Source organism: Eptesicus fuscus, chromosome 20 (genome assembly GCF_027574615.1).
Source record: "Eptesicus fuscus isolate TK198812 chromosome 20, DD_ASM_mEF_20220401, whole genome shotgun sequence".
NCBI lineage: Eukaryota > Metazoa > Chordata > Mammalia > Chiroptera > Vespertilionidae > Eptesicus > Eptesicus fuscus.
In genome coordinates, this window is record NC_072492.1 from 1,979,824 (window position 1) to 2,003,179 (window position 23,356).

Genomic DNA, 23,356 nt, shown 5'->3' on the forward strand with positions numbered 1-23,356 from the left:
GCCCCGCTTAGCAGGTTGTCGTCCTCTGACCAGTGACCACATTTGGAAGAAGAGCTTTGGGTGCCAGGGGTCACACACACACACACACACACACACACACACACACGTCCCTTGTGAGGGAGGAGCCAATCTGAACCTGTTGGACCTTCTGAAATGAGTTCTCTGAAATGGCTGAAGCTGCTCACAGCAAACCTCACATCCTCCGACTCAGCTGTGTTAAGCATTCCTCCCCCCATCTTTTGCCTTTTTGGTACCATATTACTGTTGAGCTCATTCAGCAGGAAATTTCCTGTAGGTGGCTGTGTCCCATGAGGTTTGACCTGCATGATTTTTCTTTTTTTTTTAATCGTTATTGTTGAAAGTATTACACATGCCCCTTTTTTACCTCATTGACTCCTAGCCCGCCCCCACCCCAGGCCTTCACCACCCTATTGTCTGTCCATGGGTATGCATATGATGTTTCATGAAGAAAGGTCAAATTTATAGAAGAGAAGTGAGTGAATGACACATGTTCTGGGATGTTTTCCTCTGTGTGATGCACTCATGGTAAAGTTAGTTGGGGCCCTCCAAACCCACCAGGACAGGTGTATGCCCAGAGCTGCCTCTGGAGGGAGGTGAGGAACCCCTGAAAGAACCCCATGAAGTGGGGGTTGAGGCCCGGGCCCTCGCAGGCCTTAGCAGGGGGTGTAGGGGCATGGCGAATAAGCGGCTGTGCATGTGAGGGTCAGGAATGGTAGTAGGTGGAGAGGAGGGAGAAGGAATGACGAGCAGAGGCCCAGAGGTGTGATGAGCGTTACATCATACCCCACGCGGCTGGAGCAGGAGAAAAGGGGCTGTGGTGGGGCTGCAGGAGGTGGGAAGCACAGGGGTCTGAGGGCCAAAAAGCACAGAGAAGGAAGTCTCCCACCTGAGCCCCTCAGCCGCCTAGGTTCCCTCCCAGAGAAAACCAGGGTGACCAGAGTTTTGTCTGTTGTAGGATTTTCCTGAGCCAGAGAAGTCCTGTTTACCCTCCAAACTACTATCTCTACTTAATCAGCCAGAAATACAGGGAGTTGAACTTAGAAATTCTGTAACAGAAAGAAACGCTAATAGTTTCTATTCTTGATTGACTGTGATGTCATCACTCGGGACAAACAAATGTGGGTGAGACCTATGCTCTTGGAATGAATGCATGCACAAACACCAAGTGAGCTACGGCTGTGTGCCAGCACAGTTCTCATACTTTCTTGATTACATTCAAAGCCTCACACTGACTCGTGGAGCCAGGATTCAGACTGGAGCTTCCTGCTCCACAGCCCAGTGCTCTTTCCAATCATTCCAAGCACATCCCGACTCCGAGAAAGCCCGAGATCTCATCCTTCACTGACCTTCAGGCTCTGCCCACGCAAGAAGTGAGGGCTGAGTGCTGAAGGATGTCCCACGACACATTTGGAGCCCATCTGTAGACAGGTTTTATTTTCATTTTGGGGGTTAAGGCTTTTAAGGAAATCTGATGACTCGCCCACTGAGCTAACTCAACAGAGGCTTCAGTTGCCACAATCAACAAAGACTACAAGACTTGACAAAAAGAGTTCAGAATAGCCACCACACAAACAGCTCCAAGCAGCATAACCCCTGGGGAAGGAAGACATTTTGTATTCCAGGCTTCCTGATTATAATATGCAAAATGTCCAGTTTTCAACAACAAAAAAATATGGAGGCATGAAAAATAAGGTTGGGCCCACCAGTGAGGAAGTCCAATCAGACTTACCAGACAAAAATGTACAATGAACTATCTCAAATGTGCTCAGAGAGGCGAAGGAAACCATGAGAGTGATGTCTCACTAAATAGAGAATATCAATAAAGAGACAAATACCAAAAACCAAACAGAGGATTCGGGCAAGATGGAGGAGGAAGCACCAGGAGTCTGCCTCCCCATCTACACAAAAACCAGTGGCAAAATCTGCCCAGTGCGACGCCTGGGTCTCGACTGTTTGTGACCTTCCAGAGAAGTCTTGAGTGGTAAGTCGTGGTTCGCTCTGGCCAATTGTCACTCAGCATAGCAGCAAATACTCATTCCTCAGCCCGGCCTGTGGCAAGCAGAAGTCTGCACAAGCTTTTGGAAGCCAGAGTAGGCAAAAAGGACTCTGTTTTCCAAATAGTGGGCAACGGTGCTGATGGCTGCTTCTGATCAGAGAGATGCAGGCAAGGGGGTGTGTCCTAGGAAAAGAACAGCAAATTAAATCCAAAGTAAGCAGAAGGAAGGAAATATAAAAAATAGAGCAGAAATCAATGAAATTGTAAACAGGAACTCGATAGAGAAAATCAATGAAACCAAAAATTGATTCTTTGAAAAAAAAAATGAATAAAATTAGTCCTGGCCAGTGTGGATACATGGTTAAGAGTGTAGGCCTCTGGGCCAAGGGGTTGTGGTTCTATTCTGGTCAGGGGCACGTATCTGAGTTGCAGGTTCATTCTCGGGCCCCAGTTAGGGCACGTGCAAGAGGCAACCAGTTGGCATGTTTCTCTTGCATAAATATTCTTCTCTCTCCCCCTCCCTCCCTTCCACCTCTAAAAAAAATCAATAGAAAAAGTATCATCAGTTGAGGATTAACAATAGCAAAGAATAAAGTCAATAAGCCTCTAGCCAGGCTAACTAATAAAATGAGAGAGGACATAAGCGACTAATACCAGAAACAGAAGAGGGACATCACTACGGATCCCATGGATATCAAAGTGATAATGAAGGAGTACTATAAACAACTCCATGTCCACAAACTTGATACCCAGGTTAATGAACCGATTTCTCTTTTCTTTTTTCTTTTCTTTTCTTTTCTTTTCTTTTCTTTTCTTTTCTTTTCTTTTCTTTTCTTTTCTTTTCTTTCTTTCCTTTCTCTTTCTTTCCTTCTTTCTTTCTTTCTTTCTTTCTTTCTTTCTTTCTTTCTTTCTTTCTTTCTTTCTTTCTTTCTTTCTCTCTCTCTCTCTCTCCTCTCTCTCTCTCTCTCTTTCTTTCTTTCTTTCTTTCTTTCTTTCTTTCTTTCTCTCTCTCTCTCCTCTCTCTCTCTCTCTCTCTCTCTCTCTCTCTCTCTCTCTCTCTCTCTCTCTTTCTTCCTTTCTTTCTTTCTCTCTCTCTCATCCTCATCCAAGAATATTGTTCCATTGATTTTCAGAGAAAGTGGAAGAGAGAGGGAAAGACTGAAACATTGATGTGAGAGACACATGGATTGGTTGCCTCCTGCACAAACCCTGACCAGGGCCCGGGCCGGGGAGGAGCCTGCAAACAAGGCCCTTGACCGGAATTGAACCTGAGACCCTTTGGTCCGAAGCCCAACACTCTATCAACTGAGCCAAACTGGCTAGGGCTGAACCAATTACTTTTATAAAAAATTCTCACCCTACGATATGTTTTTTCTATTTATTTTTAGAGCGATGAAGGAAGGGAGAGAAAGAGAAACATCGGTTGCCTCCCATATGCATACCGACCATGGATCAAACCCGCAACCTAGGTATGTGCCCTGACTGAGGATCGAACCTGCAACCTTTGGTGTATGGGTGACACTCCAACCAACTAAGCCCCCAGCCAAGTTTCTTGGAAGATCTAAATGGCTCAAATAGGCGGTCCTTGTTTATTTTGTCTCTGTTTCCCTTATTTCTCTAGCTTCTTACTATCCTTTCTCAGCATGGCTCATGGCAGTCTTTCCAGGTAAGGAATGAAGGTTGCTTTCCTGAAAGATGGCAAAGGAGGAACCTTAGGACATCTTTGGGAACCTCAGGAACTTGAGGGATTCACCCAAACCTATTGGTATTGCAGTCAAAGCCTGATGACAACAGTGTGGCTTGGCTTCTTTGACCTGAGGGGATGAGTAAAGCTCAAGCTGGAGATTCCAGCAAAGCAGATTTAAAAGAGCCTGTGACCTGCCCTGGCCGGTTGCTCAGTGGTTAGAGCATCAGCCTGTGGACTGAAGGGTTGCAGGTTCAATTCCTGGTCAAGGGCATGTACCTCAGTTATAGGCTCGATCCCCAGCCCTGGTCTAGGTGCAAACAGGAGGCAACCAATTGATGTGTCTCTCTCACATCAACGTTTCTCTCTCTCTCCCTCTGTCTCAAAAAAAAAAAAAATCAATGGGAAAAGTAATAATAAAAATAAAAGAGCCTATGTGATCAATTTCTGTTCTTGTGTTTATGCAAATAAGCAGGCCAGATTGAAATTGACTCAATGCAGTCTCTTAATGAAAACAGTGGTCATTTTAGGGAGAGAAATTGTGTTTCAATAGAAATTACAACGCCCAGTTTTGGACATTGGACTCAGTTAACTGTCTTAAGAGTTTTGTTTTTTACCTGTGAACTAAACTGGTTCCTGAATTCTTCAACCCTCCAAACCAATGTTTCATCTCCCATCTTCGGACTAGGACTTACTTTTTCCTAAGGCTGTGTCTGTATATGCCTGCCAGGGTCGCTGAAGGAGGAACGCACGAGGCCGAAAGGGGTGAAGAATTATGAATTTATCAGGTCATCTGGAAACCAGGTGGGCTGAGCCCCACAATGGCGCCAGCACCCAGGGGCCGGGACTTAGGGATTGTAAAGGACTCTGGGTGGGCTTTCTTGGCGGGCAGGAGTTCTGGGCCTGTCCGGACCCTGGGCAAGTCCGGAGGGGGTTACTGGTCTAGCAAATGGAATGAGGTCTAAGCGAAAGGGAATGTCGGTTGCAAAACGGTCTAAAAGTCAGCTTCCCAGGGGAGGGGCTATCGCTTCGATGATTTGCTGACCTAGCAGCGCCATGCAGAATTTCCCTCAGCACCTCAGGACATCGCCAGAGATGTTCAAACTGAAGACAGAGCATCTACCAGGTGGTCACTGCTTGCTTTCATTTCAGCAAAAGCCTTGCATCTGAAAGTCTTCTCAACGGAGGCTTGCAGACCCAGGAAATGGTTTACGACTTGCTGTGCTCATCAGCCTGTGTCTTCCTGCGCCTGTTTTCATTGGGGTGGGCCCTGACCGTGCTTACCTGTTGCCTATGCACAGTCTAGGCCTCACTCGGCAGCCCACCGGCGGGGCCGGGGTGACGTGCCAGGACGAGGCGGTGAAGCACGAAGTGGTCTTTGGGCTTTGCTTTCCCTTTCTGCCCACGTGGTTGCATTAAGAATGGTAAACAAGCCAAACCGGTTTGGCTCAGTGGATAGAGCATCAGCCTGTGGACTCAAAGGTCCCAGGTTCGATTCCGGTCAAGGGCAGTACCTTGGTTGCGGGCACATCCCCAGTAGGGGGTGTGCAGGAGGCAGCTGGTCGATGTTTCTCTCTCATCGATGTTTCTAACTCTCTATCCCTCTCCCTTCCTGTCTGTAAAAAATCAATAAAATATATTTTTTTTTTTAAAAAAAGAATGGTAAACAAGAGGCTTCTGACAGGTGGGACACGCCTGTGTCCGGGAGGCCCTCCCCACCCTCACAGGCGACCCTGTAAAGGTCGTCTCCCGTCACCTGGTTTTCGCCTCACCAGACCGTTATTTGCTACATTTCTCCTCATTTGGACGGCACTGCCAGCTTGTCCAACACGCCTTCCCCTGGACATCATGGATACCGCCTCCAGGTGGTCTGGATTGCACACCCCTCCTCCCTGTGGGAAGACTCCCACTCCCTCCTCCTCAGGTCCTGGAGAGGCAGGACTGTGCCCGGGGCAGCAGGCAGCTGAAGGAGAGGAGGCACCACCCAGCTGCCCTCGGAAGATTGCAGGCCCCGGTCTTCAGGAGGGAAAGGCGTTCGTGGAGGTGGCTGGATGTTCATCAAGGAAGGGGCGGAAGACATTGTCAGCCTCGTAAGCCAGGGAGCAGAAGCCTGCTCAACCAGGAAGCAACAGCGTCACCCACTCCAGGGTTCCCAGCATTGCCCGCCAAGGGGATTGGCGCACCCCCCTCTCCCCACCTCAGGCACGGAGCAGCCAGCCCTTGGGTCGTGGGGAGAGCGAGGTGGGGAGGGGGGGAGGTAAGCACATGCGCAGAAGTAAATGGCGGCCATCGGGGCCTGTGAGTGCAGCCTGGGAAAAGGACGGGGTGGGTAAGGAGCACAGAGACCCTAGGAAATGGGTCAGGTGGGGTGGAGCCACCGGGAGCTGAGGGGTTGGTTAGTGAAAGATGAAGCAGAGGCCGGAGACCATGGGATACCAGGACACAGGCTTTATTGGAGATCACCCTGCCGGCCGCCTTCTAGAGGGAAAGAGAGGGCGTGCCAGGGTGAGAGTGCCTTTTGAGGGGAGGAAGGAAGGGGACGGGGCTTAGGGCACTCAGCACACGCTGATGGGTGGTTTCTTGTAAGGCACTTGATTAGGCACCTAGGGACTTAGGAATCGGGGGCTTAGGGTATTTGGCAGGTGCTGATTGGTGGTTCAGTGTACAGTCCATATAAGGTGTTCAGGAATGTCCGGCTGCAGGTGGAGTTTACATCATATTCCGTCCATCAGTTGGGGGAAGGGAGGATCTATCAAGAAGTCCTTCTGCCATCCATCCCTCTGTCGCCCATTCCATGATTTGAATTCGGACAGGTGAGCATTTCTCACAGGGCAGCCTTCTATTTTCACCCAAATACGTCTCACCACCAGACCTCATCCTCCCTTGTGGGTCCCCGAAAATGTTTTTCTCATGACACTGCAAGGACCCCACTTCCACTGGCAACACTGTGTTTATTGCCACAGCAGGAGCCACGGGTAGCCACCCGGCTGGAGGGTGCAGGCCACAGCTGGCAGAAGGACGAGGAATCACCAGCGCTGTAGCCCGTTCTAGCTCACCCACCTGGGTTCGCCGAGGCCGGCCTCCTGCACTTCCGAGGCACCAAGAAAGAAAATAACCCCATAGATGTCTCCTCCCCGCACTGAGAGAGAGGCTCCCAGCCTCCGGCTTTGGCCCCAGCCAGCCCCTCTCCTGCCCAGCCCCCTCCTTGTCCAAAAGACGTTTTTCACGAATCTGGGCTGTAACATAATAAAAAGATGAACATGACTGTGCCCCTTAATGACAGGGATGCGCTCTGAGACATGCCTCGTTAGTGACTTCGTCATTGTGAAAACATAGAGCGAACCTACACACACCTCGGGGTGTAGCCTCCTACATGCCAGGCTCTGTGGGTACCACCAGACGAACGCAGTTCATCCTTGACCAAAACCTGGTTATGAGGTGTATGGCTGTATTTGTTCCCAGATCCTGGCACTTAGCCCCTAAAACCCTTGGAATTTCCAGAGTGATAGAGTATCATTTGTATGATAATGATGTTAACGTAAAAAACCATTGAAACCTGTAAAGGATTTTTGTGAGTTTATTTGAGCCAAACTGTCAACATATGCTGGGAAGCAGAACCTCAATGGATTGAGATAATGCTCCGGAGAATGGCGGGTTACATCTGTATTTATACATTGCCATCAAAGGAAGGGACGGAGGTGGGTTACATGAAATCCATTGGTGACAGACTAGAGAGGCGGGAGAAAGCAAAGCAGGGAAACCCCTGGGATTGGATAAAAAGTAAAATGAGCCCTGGCCGGTTTGGCTCAGTGGATACAGCATCGGCCTGCGGACTGAATAGTCCCCGGTTCAATTCTGGTCAAGGGCATGTACCTTGGTTGCGGGCACATCCCCAGTAGGGGTGTGCAGGAGGCAGCTGATCGATGTTTCTCTCTCATTAATGTTTCTAGCTCTCTATCCCTCTCCCTTCCTCTCTGTAAAATATCAATAAAATATATTTTTTAAAAAAGTAAAATGATTTTTAAAAAAAGTAAAAGTAAAACATACTTAGGTGGGTGCAGGAACAATTAACATGATAATGAAGGAATTTGTGGTCTCTGGCCTGGCACCCAGCACGTTAGTTGTGCCCCAGGGGGTCCAGATAAAGGGAGGTTACAAGTTACCCAGATACTTCATGGGTATGTTATCTTAGATGCAAAAAGACACATAGGCTCAGTTCAGGTAAAGGTTGACCTTGTCAGGGAACATACAGGCTTAGGAGGTGACTACTCACCATCACTGCTTTTAGTTAAAGTGTCATTTCAGACCATCCTTTGTGGTGACTTTAGGTCTGAGTCTGCAAGACCGCCATGCAGGCCTCCCCTGAGCTGTCAGGTCAGCATGAGGCCCCTTTCATCCATAATGAGATAACTTGTTTCTGGGGGCCCCTAGATAACTTAAGGATGGGGGACGGTTGCCCAGAAAACCAAGGTGATTAGAGGGTAGGAAACTCTGAGCTTACCTCCCACCCAAACTCCAGGAGAGAGGGGCTGGAGTCATCCCCAGGGGCCAGGACTTCATCAGCCACGCTAGGCGCCGAAGCTCCTTAGCCCGCCCATGGGGAGTGGGATTTGGAGAGCTGCCAGGTCAGTGAACACATCCCTGTGCCAGGAGGGTGACGCAGCCCAGCTCCACTGGGGCGGAGGCTCCTGTGCTCAGGACCCTCTGGACCTCACTGTAGAGACCTCTTTGGCTGTTCATCTGTACCCGTCATCAGACCTTTATTGTAACCATAATAGCAAAGCGTGTCCCTGAGTTCTGTGAGCGGTTCTAGCAAATTATCCACCTGAAGAGGGGGCTGTGGGAACCCTGATATACAGACATGGGGCTGGAAGTACCGGCGGCCGGAACTGTAACTGGCGCCTCAAGCAGGAGCAGCCTGATGGGGCGGAGCCGCACTCTGTGGAGTCTCCGGGAGACAGTGTCAGAATTGAATTGCAAGACACCCCGTTGTCCAGAGATGGAGAGCTGGTTGGTGGAGAAAACCCCACACATGAGGTGTCAGAGTGGTGTCTCAAGATATGACATGGACGCTTTCTCTTGGGATGGATGAGCTCACAGGGTGTGATGTGGTTGGCTTCTCGGCTGGGCAGACCCTGGTGTTCCTGACCAGAAGCGCTGGGTCTGTGCAGGTGACCACGTTGGACCGGGTGGGGTGGGGATGGAGAGGGACTGGGCTTGAGCGGGGAATTTGTCCCTCTGTCCCCTCTGCCACGCTCTCCCTGGCCCCGCCCGTCAGGTCCTCCTGACCCGCAGTCTTTGTCCAGGACTTTTGGTCAGAAGGGGGTCCGGGTGTTATATCTAAAAGGTTTATTTCCTTCTTTTTTTCTGACTTCCCGCTGAGGCAGGTAGGGGACAATGGAATCGTGGCGGTTTATATTTCGCAGACACCCAGAACTCTTTGTGTAGGTGCGGGTCTACCCACTGCCAGGGCGTCCAAAGGCAGAGCACTGCGTTCTACTCAGTGGAACATCTGACGCCCTTAACAGACTAAAGCAGAGCAGACGGGCTGAGTATGCAAACCTTGGTGAGCGTGTGGGGGCTGCAGTGACTCCCCAGGCCCAGAGAGCTCCCATGCTTGCTTTCTCATTTCAGGCCTGCCTCTCAAATTCTGGTTTGCTATGGAAAGCTCCCTGCGAACACGTTGCCTATCGACTTTCATCTTCTCAGACTCTCGGCATCAGAGGCATCTGTGCTCTCTCTAGAGTCTAGGCCGTGTCCTTACGTGAAGAGGCACGGTGGGAGGCGGCATGGTCCCCGATCTAACCCCTGTTCTGGGAAAAGGAACGTGAGTCACCGCCTCGGTGTGCCCGGCGGTTGTCGGTGAAGGTCTCGGTGCTCCTAACTTGGACAAGGGCACCCAGGTCGTTCCGGCCTTTGCAGGGGGCACGACCCCCTCGGCAGAAACCAGGCGGGACCTCACTCTTCCGGACAACCGGTCCTTTATCCTTCCTACAGCCCCTCCCCAGACCGAGGAGCCCCAGACACCTCCCTCAGGCCGCGCCCAGTTTCCCGCACCGAATCCCGGGCCTAAATCCCGGAGAAGCAACGCGTTTCCAAAGCCCGCAGACTGCAAGCCTGCGGCAGGAGGCTGGGGTAACCCCGCCCTCGCGGCGTGCTCGCCACACCCACCAGGTTTATTTCCTTCTGAGACCCAGGCTGAGGAGAGGGGATCAGATACGTTTTTATTTTATTATTTTTTATTTTAAAGAGGGAGGAAGGGGAGGGGGGAGAGAGAGAAAGATCAATGCGAGAGAGATACATTGATCAGTTGCCTCCCATATGCACCCAACCAAGGATTGAACCTTCAACCTAGGTATGTGCCCGGACCAGGGATCGAACCTGTGACCTCCGTGCACTGGACAACGCTCTAACCAACTGACCCACACTGCCCAGGGCACTGTTCTTTCCAATGGCTTCATTTTTCAGAGACAGGTCCAATAGAGCTGGATCCTCATGATGGGCACTAAGTGGCCTTTTGATTTGTGACACACGTCTAGCGATGGCTTGGGAAATAAATGCCACCTGAGGGTTAGTTGACTGAAGGCGAAGGGCGTTGGGGAGGTCAGTCTGAGCCTTCCCTCGTTTACTATAAGCCGTGACTTAATGTTTCCTGGTGGGAGGGGATTAATTTTAAACCCGCACCCCCGGTTACTAAATAACAGGCACAGCTGGGCTTGCAGGCCAGCGTGTTCCCCGTGGCAGCCGCTCACCCATGAACGCCCTGGAAGGGCTAAGTGTCCTGGTCAGACTCCAAAGGTGTCGCGGCGCCCGCGGCCGCACACCATTTAATGAGTGAGTGTCAGGGCGGAAGGACGACGGCATCTGACGGGCCCAGAGCCATCACTGCCACCAGCCAGGAGGGTCGGGATGGAGCTAAGCCCAGCCTTGTCTCTTCAGGGGCAGCGACGTGACAGATGCGCGGCCTCTGGCCCCTGTTCCCGGCTGGGGCGCTGCCGCCTGAGGGGCGCGCTGAGCACGGAAAGGGACAGGGCAGCAGGCTAGGCCAGTCCGCAGGCCCGGCAGGCGCTCGCTGGGTACCAGGTCCCTCGCGGTCCTAAGGAGACCACGGCGGCCGAAAGAGGTCAAGCTGAGGGGCCTGGGCCTGCTTCAGGTCTAGAAAGGGTGTTGGGGGCAGGACCTGACTGCCCCTCGAGAGTCCAATCTGGGACCAGGCTGTTGTGGCTGGGAGTAAGCCACGCGCGTGTCACCGTCCCCGTCCCAGCCCGCGGGCTGTCCAGGTGGGGTGCGCGGTGACCTTTGTCCCGCCCCTCATGCTTCTCACAGGAGCTGAACGGAGGTCGAGCCACCCAGTGGGTAACAGCCTTTCTGGGAACATTCTGGTGGCTTTGGATCCACTACATTTCCTTTATTTTCCCCAAACCTCCTCGGAATTTAAGGAGGCTCCTCCCCCCTCCCTCCCTTTCCGTTCTCCCTGAGGGAGGCCCCGCTGCACTTTGAAGCCGTGGCCCTGCCCGGCCACAGGGGGCTGGGACGCCCCGGTCTTGCTCGGTTTAATGATCAATTTATCGCTGCCAGGAAGTCCTATTTGTCCCGGTTTGCAGCCCCCGCCCCTGTTCCCTTTGGCTCAGAGAAGGCACTGCTGCAGGATGGCGGTGGACAACACCACCGGCGACCCCCAGGCCCCGAGCTCGCAGCTGAGCCTGGCTGACATCATCATCATCACCGTGTACTTTGCCGCGAACGTGGCCGTGGGCATATGGGTGAGAGAGCGCGGGGTGGGGCCTGGGTGCCGGCGGCATCTCCCCGGTGACCAGGCCCATTGGGTCCTGGGATGGACTTGCCAGAGACTGTGGCCAACTTCCTTTCTCTCTTTGGGCCACAGATTCTCAGCCTGCAAAGTGAGGAAGAGGAAGGTCTCTCTAAGGGACGGGGGATGGGAAGCTCCTGGGCTCGTCTGGGCTGGGAGCCTGGATGCAGCAGGTCCTCTCCCTGGCCTCCGTCTCCTCCACGTCAGGTGGGCTCCCGGGGCCAACATACCTGAGCACCAGAGTCGCACGGGTTCCTGTCTGGATGCCAGGCCGCTGGGTCGGAATCCAGAGGGGGGAAGGGCACGTGGGCCGGGCATCTGACTTTTCAACAAGCTCCCAAGATGTCTGTGCTTGCTGCCTGGCCCAACCCATGAGCCAGTTTCCTCGCCCTCGATAAGAAAGGCCTGACTGGAGCCCATCCCAGAACCCAGGGGGTGGAGGCCCCAGGAGGGCAGGGCCAGGCAGGCGCCATGCCAGTCGCCCGTCCGCCCGCCCGCCTGCGGCCCCACACAGCCGTCGCCCGCAGGGGACCCGGGCCTGGGGAAGCGATGGCCGTGAGCCCAGGCCTGCGACCAGGGGAGGTGCTGCTGTGCACGTGGGGTGCGGATCTCTGAGGCCTTCCCGATGCTGTGCTCAGCAGAGGTCAAGCTCCCCGTGCCAGGTGCCCAGGTGCCCAGGTGCCCAGGCCAGTGTCCTCGAGCCCTGACCTGGTCTTCCTTCCCGGCTTCGGGCCTGCCTGAGGGCTGGGAGGGAGAATGGTGTGCGCCACTCTGGCATCCTAGGAAGTTGCTTGGCTTTCTGGACCTCGGGGCCTTGATCTGTCAGATGGACACACCACCTACCTTGTCCTCAGTCCCAAGTCCTTGAAGTCGGGGGAGGTCTACCTAAGAGGCCATGGGGCTGGACCCTGCTGCTGCTTCTATAGCTGCAGTGGTGGTGGTGCTGGCAGTGGTGGTGCTGGTAGTTATGGTGGTAGTAGTGGTGGCGGTGGTTATAGTTGTACTAGTGGTATTATTAGTGCTGATGGTGGTGGTGGTGATAGTAGTGCTGATAGTTATGGTGATAGTAGTGCTGGTACTAGTGGTGCTGGTAGTGGTGGTGGTATTGTGGTGGTGGCAGTGGTGGTGGTGGTGGTGGTGGTGGTGGTGGTGGTGGTGATGGTGGCAGTGGTGGTGGTGGCAGTGGTGGTGGTGGCAGTGGTGGTGGTGGCAGTGGTGGTGGTGGTGGTGGTATCAGTGGTGGTATCAGTGGTGGTAGCTGTGGTGGTATCAGTGGTGGTATCAGTGGTGGTGGTGGTGGTATGTGGTGGTGGTGGTGGTGGTGGCGGTGGTGGTGGTGGTGGTGGTGGTATCAGTGGTGGTATCAGTGGTGGTAGCTGTGGTGGTATCAGTGGTGGTAGCTGTGGTGGTATCAGTGGTGGTGTCAGTGGTGGTAGCTGTGGTGGTAGCTGTGGTGGTATCAGTGGTGGTAGCTGTGGTGGTATCAGTGGTGGTAGCTGTGGTGGTATCAGTGGTGGTATCAGTGGTGGTATCAGTGGTGGTATCAGTAGTGGTATCAGTGGTGGTGTCTGTGGTGGTAGCTGTGGTGGTAGCTGTGGTGGTATCAGTGGTGGTAGCTGTGGTGGTATCAGTGGTGGTAGCTGTGGTGGTAGCAGTGGTGGTATCAGTGGTGGTAGCTGTGGTGGTATCAGTGGTGGTAGCTGTGGTGGTAGCTGTGGTGGTATCAGTGGTGGTATCAGTGGTGGTAGCAGTGGTGGTAGCTGTGGTGGTATCAGTGGTGGTAGCTGTGGTGGTATCAGTGGTGGTGTCAGTGGTGGTATCAGTGGTGGTATCAGTGGTGGTAGCTGTGGTGGTATCAGTGGTGGTGTCAGTGGTGGTAGCTGTGGTGGTAGCTGTGGTGGTATCAGTGGTGGTGTCAGTGGTGGTATCAGTGGTGGTATCAGTGGTGGTATCAGTGGTGGTATCAGTGGTGGTAGCTGTGGTGGTAGCTGTGGTGGTGTCAGTGGTGGTAGCTGTGGTGGTGGTGGTGGTGTCAGTGGTGGTATCAGTGGTGGTATCAGTGGTGGTATCAGTGGTGGTATCAGTGGTGGTAGCTGTGGTGGTAGCAGTGGTGGTGTCAGTGGTGGTAGCTGTGGTGGTATCAGTGGTGGTATCAGTGGTGGTAGCTGTGGTGGTATCAGTGGTGGTATCAGTGGTGGTAGCTGTGGTGGTATCAGTGGTGGTATCAGTGGTGGTAGCTGTGGTGGTATCAGTGGTGGTATCAGTGGTGGTATCAGTGGTGGTAGCTGTGGTGGTATCAGTGGTGGTAGCTGTGGTGGTATCAGTGGTGGTATCAGTGGTGGTATCAGTGGTGGTATCAGTGGTGGTAGCTGTGGTGGTATCAGTGGTGGTAGCTGTGGTGGTATCAGTGGTGGTATCAGTGGTGGTAGCTGTGGTGGTATCAGTGGTGGTATCAGTGGTGGTAGCTGTGGTGGTATCAGTGGTGGTATCAGTGGTGGTATCAGTGGTGGTATCAGTGGTGGTAGCTGTGGTGGTATCAGTGGTGGTATCAGTGGTGGTAGCTGTGGTGGTATCAGTGGTGGTATCAGTGGTGGTATCAGTGGTGGTAGCTGTGGTGGTATCAGTGGTGGTATCAGTGGTGGTAGCTGTGGTGGTATCAGTGGTGGTATCAGTGGTGGTATCAGTGGTGGTAGCTGTGGTGGTATCAGTGGTGGTATCAGTGGTGGTGTCAGTGGTGGTAGCTGATGTGGTATCAGTGGTGGTAGCTGTGGTGGTATCAGTGGTGGTATCAGTGGTGGTATCAGTGGTGGTAGCTGTGGTGGTAGCTGTGGTGGTATCAGTGGTGGTAGCTGTGGTGGTAGCTGTGGTGGTGGTATCAGTGGTGGTAGCTGTGGTGGTATCAGTGGTGGTAGCTGTGGTGGTATCAGTGGTGGTAGCTGTGGTGGTATCAGTGGTGGTATCAGTGGTGGTGTCAGTGGTGGTATCAGTGGTGGTAGCTGTGGTGGTATCAGTGGTGGTGTCAGTGGTGGTATCAGTGGTGGTAGCTGTGGTGGTATCAGTGGTGGTGTCAGTGGTGGTATCAGTGGTGGTAGCTGTGGTGGTATCAGTGGTGGTGTCAGTGGTGGTAGCTGTGGTGGTAGCTGTGGTGGTATCAGTGGTGGTAGCTGTGGTGGTATCAGTGGTGGTATCAGTGGTGGTATCAGTGGTGGTATCAGTGGTGGTGTCAGTGGTGGTAGCTGTGGTGGTAGCTGTGGTGGTATCAGTGGTGGTAGCTGTGGTGGTATCAGTGGTGGTATCTGTGGTGGTATCTGTGGTGGTATCTGTGGTGGTATCAGTGGTGGTAGCTGTGGTGGTATCAGTGGTGGTATCAGTGGTGGTAGCTGTGGTGGTGTCAGTGGTGGTATCAGTGGTGGTATCAGTGGTGGTAGCTGTGGTGGTATCAGTGGTGGTAGCTGTGGTGGTATCAGTGGTGGTATCAGTGGTGGTATCAGTGGTGGTATCAGTGGTGGTAGCTGTGGTGGTATCAGTGGTGGTAGCTGTGGTGGTATCAGTGGTGGTATCAGTGGTGGTAGCTGTGGTGGTATCAGTGGTGGTATCAGTGGTGGTAGCTGTGGTGGTATCAGTGGTGGTATCAGTGGTGGTATCAGTGGTGGTATCAGTGGTGGTATCTGTGGTGGTATCAGTGGTGGTATCAGTGGTGGTAGCTGTGGTGGTATCAGTGGTGGTATCAGTGGTGGTATCAGTGGTGGTAGCTGTGGTGGTATCAGTGGTGGTATCAGTGGTGGTAGCTGTGGTGGTATCAGTGGTGGTATCAGTGGTGGTATCAGTGGTGGTAGCTGTGGTGGTATCAGTGGTGGTATCAGTGGTGGTAGCTGTGGTGGTAGCTGTGGTGGTGGTATCAGTGGTGGTAGCTGTGGTGGTATCAGTGGTGGTATCAGTGGTGGTAGCTGTGGTGGTAGCTGTGGTGGTATCAGTGGTGGTATCAGTGGTGGTAGCTGTGGTGGTGGTGGTGGTATCAGTGGTGGTAGCTGTGGTGGTATCAGTGGTGGTAGCTGTGGTGGTATCAGTGGTGGTATCAGTGGTGGTATCAGTGGTGGTATCAGTGGTGGTATCAGTGGTGGTAGCTGTGGTGGTATCAGTGGTGGTATCAGTGGTGGTAGCTGTGGTGGTATCAGTGGTGGTATCAGTGGTGGTAGCTGTGGTGGTATCAGTGGTGGTAGCTGTGGTGGTATCAGTGGTGGTAGCTGTGGTGGTATCAGTGGTGGTGTCAGTGGTGGTAGCTGTGGTGGTATCAGTGGTGGTATCAGTGGTGGTAGCTGTGGTGGTATCAGTGGTGGTATCAGTGGTGGTAGCTGTGGTGGTATCAGTGGTGGTATCAGTGGTGGTAGCTGTGGTGGTATCAGTGGTGGTGTCAGTGGTGGTAGCTGTGGTGGTATCAGTGGTGGTATCAGTGGTGGTATCAGTGGTGGTATCAGTGGTGGTATCAGTGGTGGTATCAGTGGTGGTATCAGTGGTGGTATCAGTGGTGGTGTCAGTGGTGGTAGCAGTGGTGGTATCAGTGGTGGTATCAGTGGTGGTAGCTGTGGTGGTATCAGTGGTGGTATCAGTGGTGGTAGCTGTGGTGGTATCAGTGGTGGTATCAGTGGTGGTATCAGTGGTGGTATCAGTGGTGGTGTCAGTGGTGGTAGCAGTGGTGGTATCAGTGGTGGTAGCTGTGGTGGTATCAGTGGTGGTGTCAGTGGTGGTAGCTGTGGTGGTATCAGTGGTGGTATCAGTGGTGGTAGCTGTGGTGGTAGCTGTGGTGGTATCAGTGGTGTTGCTGGACAGTGTGGCTAGAAGATTAGTTGTGAAGCCACAGGTGCAGGTGACTCTGTGATGAAACGGTGAGTCACAGGGACGGCTGGGCTCAGCCCTGACTCTCTCTAGGCACTTGGCGCTCTTACTTCCCCTCTGGCCTCCGTTTCCTCAAACACACAGTGTGCATGTCAGTGCAGCCCCGCCCCTGGGCTGTGCACACGGTGTGCATGTCAGTGCAGCCCCGCCCCTGGGCTGTGCACACGGTGTGCATGTCAGTGCAGCCCCCGCCCCTGGGCTGTGCACACGGTGTGCATGTCAGTGCAGCCCCGCCCCTGGGCTGTGCACACGGTGTGCATGTCAGTGCAGCCCCCGCCCCTGGGCTGTGCACACGGTGTGCATGTCAGTGCAGCCCCCGCCCCTGGGCTGTGCACACGGTGTGCATGTCAGTGCAGCCCCCGCCCCTGGGCTGTGCACACGCTGTGCATGTCAGTGCAGCCCCCGCCCCTGGGCTGTGCACACGCTGTGCATGTCAGTGCAGCCCCCGCCCCTGGGCTGTGCACACGCTGTGCATGTCAGTGCAGCCCCCGCCCCTGGGCTGTGCACACGGTGTGCATGTCAGTGCAGCCCCCGCCCCTGGGCTGTGCACACGGTGTGCATGTCAGTGCAGCCCCCGCCCCTGGGCTGTGCACACAGTGTGCATGTCAGTGCAGCCCCCGCCCCTGGGCTGTGCACACGGTGTGCATGTCAGTGCAGCCCCGCCCCTGGGCTGTACACACGGTGTGCATGTCAGTGCAGCCCCTGCCCCTGGGCTGTGCCAAGGAGCACCAGGGATGTGAGTATCTGGTGCCAGCCATGGCGGGCCATGTTCCTGGGAGAGCTGGGAACTCAGAGGCGGGCATGTGCACACACCACGTGGTCAGCAGAGGCTTCCTGCATGAGACAGGTGGGAGCGAGGCTGAGGCCAGCCCGACCTCAGGAAGGACAGGAGGGGAGAGACGCTTTCCCGCCGGCACCAGCGGGATTCAGCTGCGAGGCGTCCCCGAGGAAGGTGTTGGGGCATCTGAGGCCGGCACGGTGCTGCGCAGGGTCCACCTGTCCCCGCGCAGCCCGGCTGTGGCCCAGGCAGTGTGGGGTGTGGGAGTTATGACCCGTCCCTCCCAGAGGCCGTGCCAGCCCAGCGGGGTGCAGCCGGCAGAGAGCTGTGAGCACATGCAGAATAGAACGGGGCTGGGAGAGGAGGGTGCCGAGCCAGGGCCCACAGGTTGTGAGGTGCTCAGGCCCAGAGGCAGATGGACCAGCGGGGCGGGTACAGCTCTGCAAAGGTGCTCTGGTGCGAGGTTAGGAGAGCCGGGGAGGCCCTCTAGGATGTGCTCCTGGAGCAGAGGGCTCTGAGCTAACCCTTTGCATGTTAACAAGCGGCAGAAAGCTATTTCTAATGAGCTGAAACACTGGAGAAACGTCAGGCATCCACACCGAAAAGCCCAGCAACATGAAGGCTTCAGGTGCAGTGTGATCTAGGGGTTCGCAGTATCATCCAGGCTAGAGCTGCACCGCGCTGTGGCTCTCTCGCCTCCGCCTACGTGGCTTTGTCCTGAGTCCAGTTTCCCTCCAGAAGGGACGATGCCCGGCCCAGTGGTCCAGCCGGGGTTTAAAGTCTGAGTCCGCTTGGAACCAACTCTGCCAAGAGGGGCTCTCGGTGGACGTACCCGAGGTGTACCTGGTGCCAGCAGCCCCAGAGCCCGGCTTCCTCCTCCACCTCGCAGGGTGCAGGAGCAACCCGGCTGCACTCTGACCCGCCTCTAGTCAGTGACGGCCCCTGACTGGGTGGGCCAGCTAAGGGGTGTGATAGGCACAGGGCGGGCGCTGGAGATGGGGTGGGACTCCCGAGCCAATTGCTGGGAAAAGGGGCCCCTTAAGGAATGGAAGGAAAATAAGGAGGCAATTGGCAGTGCACTGAGTCCTTGGAGAAGAGAAGGCCTTAGGAAAAGGCAGGGCTACGGCCAGAGCTGCTGGAGCTGTGGGTGCGCAGGCCGCCAGCTGACGGAGCCTTCAGGCTGCACCGCACGCAGTTCGGCTGGTCACAGGCAGAGAGGACGTGGGGTAGTCGGTGGACCGGGGCCGGGGAAAAGCATGAAGGAGCCACGTCAGAAGCTTTGGAGAGCAGGTCCAGAAACGTTGGCTTGATCACCTTGAATACGGGACGTGGGACAATGGAAGCCTCGCGCGCGGTGCCGGCCGCTCTCTGATCTAGCCTTTAATGTGTATCTGAGACACCTCCTGTGTCCCTTTTCCAAATTTCTCCTGTTTTCCATTTTATATCTTTTCAATTTCTCTCACCCAGATAGCGCCAAATGGGGCTCGAAAAAGCCACCTAATCACTGACCCTTATTCAGCACGAACCAGGTCCCCGGCGCCAGTGCGTGCTACATGCATGAACTCGTTAACCTCGTAAGAACAGGACGAGGGAAGAACTCTTATTAGGGCCACAATTCAGAAGAGGACACTGAGGCACGTGGTTACATTAAGTCACTTGCCCAGGCATTCTGATTTTAGATTTTTAAATTCCATACACATAGAGCCAAAATATACACCCCCCCCCCCCCCCAATAAAAGGCAGGCAGGGCACTCGAGTGATAATTTGTGGAAATGTATTAGAAATATAAATATTAGAAGTAAGGAATCAAGACCAAAGGGCTTTCAGCTTCCTGGGCTCAAAGTCCTCATCCAGAGCAGAACTAAGAAAGCCCAGCTTAGCTGCGCACTGAGGAACACTCCGAGAAGGTCAAAACTTGACCTTTGGGGCCACAGCAACTTTCCGGAAGCGGTTTGACTGGTCAGGGATAAGAAGCCAGGAGGGGCCTGGCTCAGTCAGTGCTGGTCAGCACTGCTCCTGGTCACAGCTCCCCGTTCTGTCTGTATCCATCCCTACCCGAGGCCCAGAGCTCCCCCCACCCCCGGGGCGGGGGCGGGGCTCCGGGGGTTGGGCGAGGCCTGGAGTAGGCTGGACAGAACTGAAGCCCTGGGGAAGCTGACGGTGAGCCCAGGGCAGGGGTAGCGGGCTGTGGCTGGGGAGCTGGCTGCCTCTGTTCTTTTTTCTTTTAATGGGTAATATTCACGTAACATAAAACCATTTTAACCATTTTTCAGTGTTACAAGTTTTGTTTTGTGTTATTTCTATTAGTATTCAAAAAAAGTAGCAAAATGATTAATAGTTGCATTCATCTCGTGAAGCTACAAGCGTGAAGGGGAAGTGTGTGACGGGGTAGGCGTGCAGTGGGAACCTCTGTGCTGCTTGCTCACCGGCCTCTCACTCATGGAGCTCACCGTCCTGCTGATCCTTGGAGCGGCCTGCAGGGCATGGTTAAAGCCAAATGCAACCCGTTAGTGTCTTCCCAGACCAAGATGCAGCAACTCTTTCTTTTTCTTTATTCATTTTTCATTTTTGACAGGATTACAGAGGCCCCCTTTCCCTCCCTTTGTCCCCTCCCCCCAACCCCTGCCTCACCCAGGCCTCCACCGCAGTATTGTATGTGTCCATGGGCTGTGCATATATGCGTATAAGTTCTTTAAGCTAATCTCCCCCCCGCCCACCTCACCCCCGCTTTCTCTCTGAGATCTGTCTGTCTGTTCCATGCCTCCATGTCTCTGGATCTATTTTGTTCATCAGTTTATTTTGTTCATTAGATTCCACATTAAGTGAGGTCATGTGATACAAATATTTTCTGACTGATTTATTTCACTAGCATGATACTCTCCAGGTCCCTCCATGCTGTCTCAAAGGGTAAGAGAGTCAGTCTTCTTTTTTACGGCTGCATAGTATTCCATGGTGTAAATGTACCACAGCTTTTTATCCACTCATCTGCTGATGGGCACGTGGGCTGTTTCCAGAGCTTAGCTATTGTAAATTGTGCTGCTGTGAACATAGGGGTGCATATAGTCTTTCTAATTGAGTTTTAGGATATATTCCCAAAAGGGGGATTGCTGGGTCAAACTTTGGTTCCACTTTAAATTTTTTGGGCAACTCCATACTGTTTTCCAGTGGCTGCACCAGTCTGCATTCCCACCAGCAGTGCACGAGGGTTCCCTTTTCTCCACATCCTCGCCAGCACTTGTTGTTTGTTGATTTGTTGGTCATAGCCAATCTGGTAGTTGAGAGGTGATACCTCATTGCGTTTTAATTTGCATCTCTGGGATGATTAGTGACTTTTGAGCATTTTTTCATATGTCTCTTGGCCATCTGTATGTCCTCTTTAGAGAAGTGTCTATTCAGGTCCTTTGCCCATTTTTTAATTGGATTATTTGTCTTCCTGGTGTTGATTTGTCTGAGTTCTTTGATTGTTTTGGAAATTAACCCCTTATCAGATGTATTATGGGTGAATATGTTCTCCCCATGCAGTGGGTTCCCTTATCATTTTGATGCTGATTTCTTTTGCTGTGAGGAAGATTTTTAGTTTGATGTAGTCCCATTTGTTTATTTTTTCCTTTGTTTCTGTTACCATAGGAGATGTATCGGTGAAAATTCTGCTACATGAGATGTCTATGATTTTACTGCCTGTTTTCTTCTAGGATATTTATGTTTTTGTGACTTATATTTAAGTCTTTTATCCATTTTGAGTTTATTCTTGTGTGTGGTGTAAGTTGTAGCCTAATTTCATTTCTTTTCACATGCCTGTTAATTTTCCAGCACCATTTATTGAAGAGACTGTCTTGACTCCATTGTATGATCTTGCCTCCTTTGTCAAATAGTAATTGACCATAATGGTGTGGGTCGATTTCTGGGGTCTCCGTTCTGTTCCATTGATCTGTATGTCTGTTCTTGTGCCAGTACCAGGCTGTTTTGATGACAGTGGCTTTGTAGTATAGTTTGATATCTGGTGTGATCCCTCCAACTTTGATCTTCTTTCTCAGGATTGTTGCAGCTATTCAGAGTCTTTTTTGGTTCCATATAAATTTTTGGAATATTTGCTCTACATCTGTGAAATATGCCAATTGTATTTTAACTGGGATTGTATTGAATCTAAAGATTGCTTTGGGTGATATGGGCATTTCAATTATGTTAATTCTACCAACCCATGAACACGGTATATGATTCCACTTGTTTATGTCTTCCTCTATCTCTTTTTTCAATGTCCTGTAGTTTTCCGAGTATAGGTCTTTTACCTCATTGGTTAAGTTTATTCCTAGATATCTTTTTTTTTTTTTTGGTTACAATGGTAAATGGGATTTTTTTTAAGTTTCTCTTTCTTTCTTTCTTTTTAAAAATATATTTTATTGATTTTTTACAGAGAGGAAGAGAGAGGGATAGAGAGTTAGAAACATCGATCAGCTGCCTCTTGCACACCCCTACTGGGGATGTGCCCGCAACCAAGGTACATGCCCTTGACCGGAATCGAACCTGGGACCCTTGAGTCCGCAGGCTGACGCTCTATCCACTGCGCCAAACCGGTTTCAGCATAGTTTGTCTTTCTGATAATTCATTATTGGTGGATAGAAATTCCATTGATTTCTGGATGTTAATTTTGTATCCTGCTACTTTAACAAATTCATTTATTAAATCTAGTAGTTTTTTTTTATGGAGTCTTTAGGGTTTTCTATGTACAATATCATGCCATCTGTGAATAATGAGAGTTTTACTTCCTCCTTTCTGATTTGGATGCTTTTTATTTGTTCATCCTTTCTGATTGCTGTGGCCAGGACTTCCAGTGCTATGTTGAATAAGAGTGGTGAAAGTGGACATCCCTGTCTTGTTCCTGCTCTTAATGGGAATGCTTTTAGTTTTTGGTCATTGAGTATGATATTGGCTGTGGGTTTGTCATACATGGCCTTTATCATGTTGATCCCTCTATTTCCACTTTGCTGAGAGTTTTTATAAAAAATGGGTGTTGGATTTTGTCAAATGCTTTTTCTGCATCTATTGATATGATCATGTGATTTAAAAAAATATGTTTTTATTGATTTCAGAGAAGAAAGGAGAGGGGGAGAGAGATAGAAACATCAATGATGAGAGAGAATCATTGATCAGCTGCCTCCTGCACGCCCTCCACTGGGGATCGAGCCCGCAGCCAGGGCATGTGCCCTTGACCGGAATCGAGCTGAGAACCCTTCGGTCCTCAGGCCAGCACTCTATCCACTGAGCCAAACTAGCTAGGGTTGATTTTTATCCTTCATTTTTTATTGTGATGCATCACATTTCTTGATTTGAGAATATGTACAAGTGTTGTATCCCCAGAATAAATCCCCTGGTCATGGTCTATGAGCTCTTATTTTTTAAATTAAATTGATTGGGGTGACATTGGTCAACACGAACATAGGTGCCAGGTGTGGGTTTCTATGTTACAAGATCTGTATATTGCTCCGTGTGCCCACCACCCACAGTCAAATCTTCTCCTGTCACCATGTATTGGGATCTCCTCCTCCCACCCCCTTCCCTCTGGCAACCACCATACTGCTGTTTGTGTTCATGAGTTTCGGTTTTATATCCCACATATGAGTGAGATCATATGGTTCTTAGCTTTTTCTGACTGACTTATTTCACTCAGAATAATTTTTTTATGGTACTATTTTTTAAAATTACTTATAGTAGTACATATATCTCCTTTCCCCCCCATTGACCTTCCCCCAGCCTCCCCTACCCCCTGTCGCATGCCCTCATCCCACCCCACCCCTCAGTGTCTTGTGTCCATTGGTGTGCTTATATGCATGCATACAGGTCCTTTGGTTGATCTATTTCCCTCCCTCACCAACACTCCCCAGCCTTCCCGCTGTAATTTGACAGTCTGTTCGGTGCTTTACTGCCTCTGTATCCATCTTTTTGTTCATCAGGTTATAATGTTCTTTATTTTCCATAAATGAGTGAGATCATGTGGTATTTTTCTTTCATTGCCTGGCTTATTTCACTTAACATAATGCTCTCCAGGTCCATCTATGCTGCCGCAAATGGTGAGAATTCCTTCTTTTTTACAGCAGCGTAATATTCCATTGTGTAGATGTACCATAGTTTTCTAATCCACTCATCTGCTGATGGGCATTTAGGCTGTTTCCAAATCTT

The 23,356-nt window shown here is 51.9% G+C and overlaps 1 protein-coding gene across 3 annotated transcripts in view; it reads left to right on the forward strand.

Moving 5' to 3' along the window:
• The first annotated feature begins 11,350 nt into the window (after positions 1 to 11,350).
• The window catches only part of SLC5A10 (solute carrier family 5 member 10), a 79,240-nt gene continuing 67,234 nt past the window's right edge, over positions 11,351 to 23,356 (forward strand). For all 3 annotated transcript variants that reach the window (XM_054709206.1, XM_054709208.1, XM_054709207.1), the window contains exon 1: positions 11,351 to 11,464. In XM_054709206.1, the coding sequence (XP_054565181.1) occupies positions 11,351 to 11,464 (114 nt within the window). The remainder of the gene's footprint in view (positions 11,465 to 23,356) is intronic.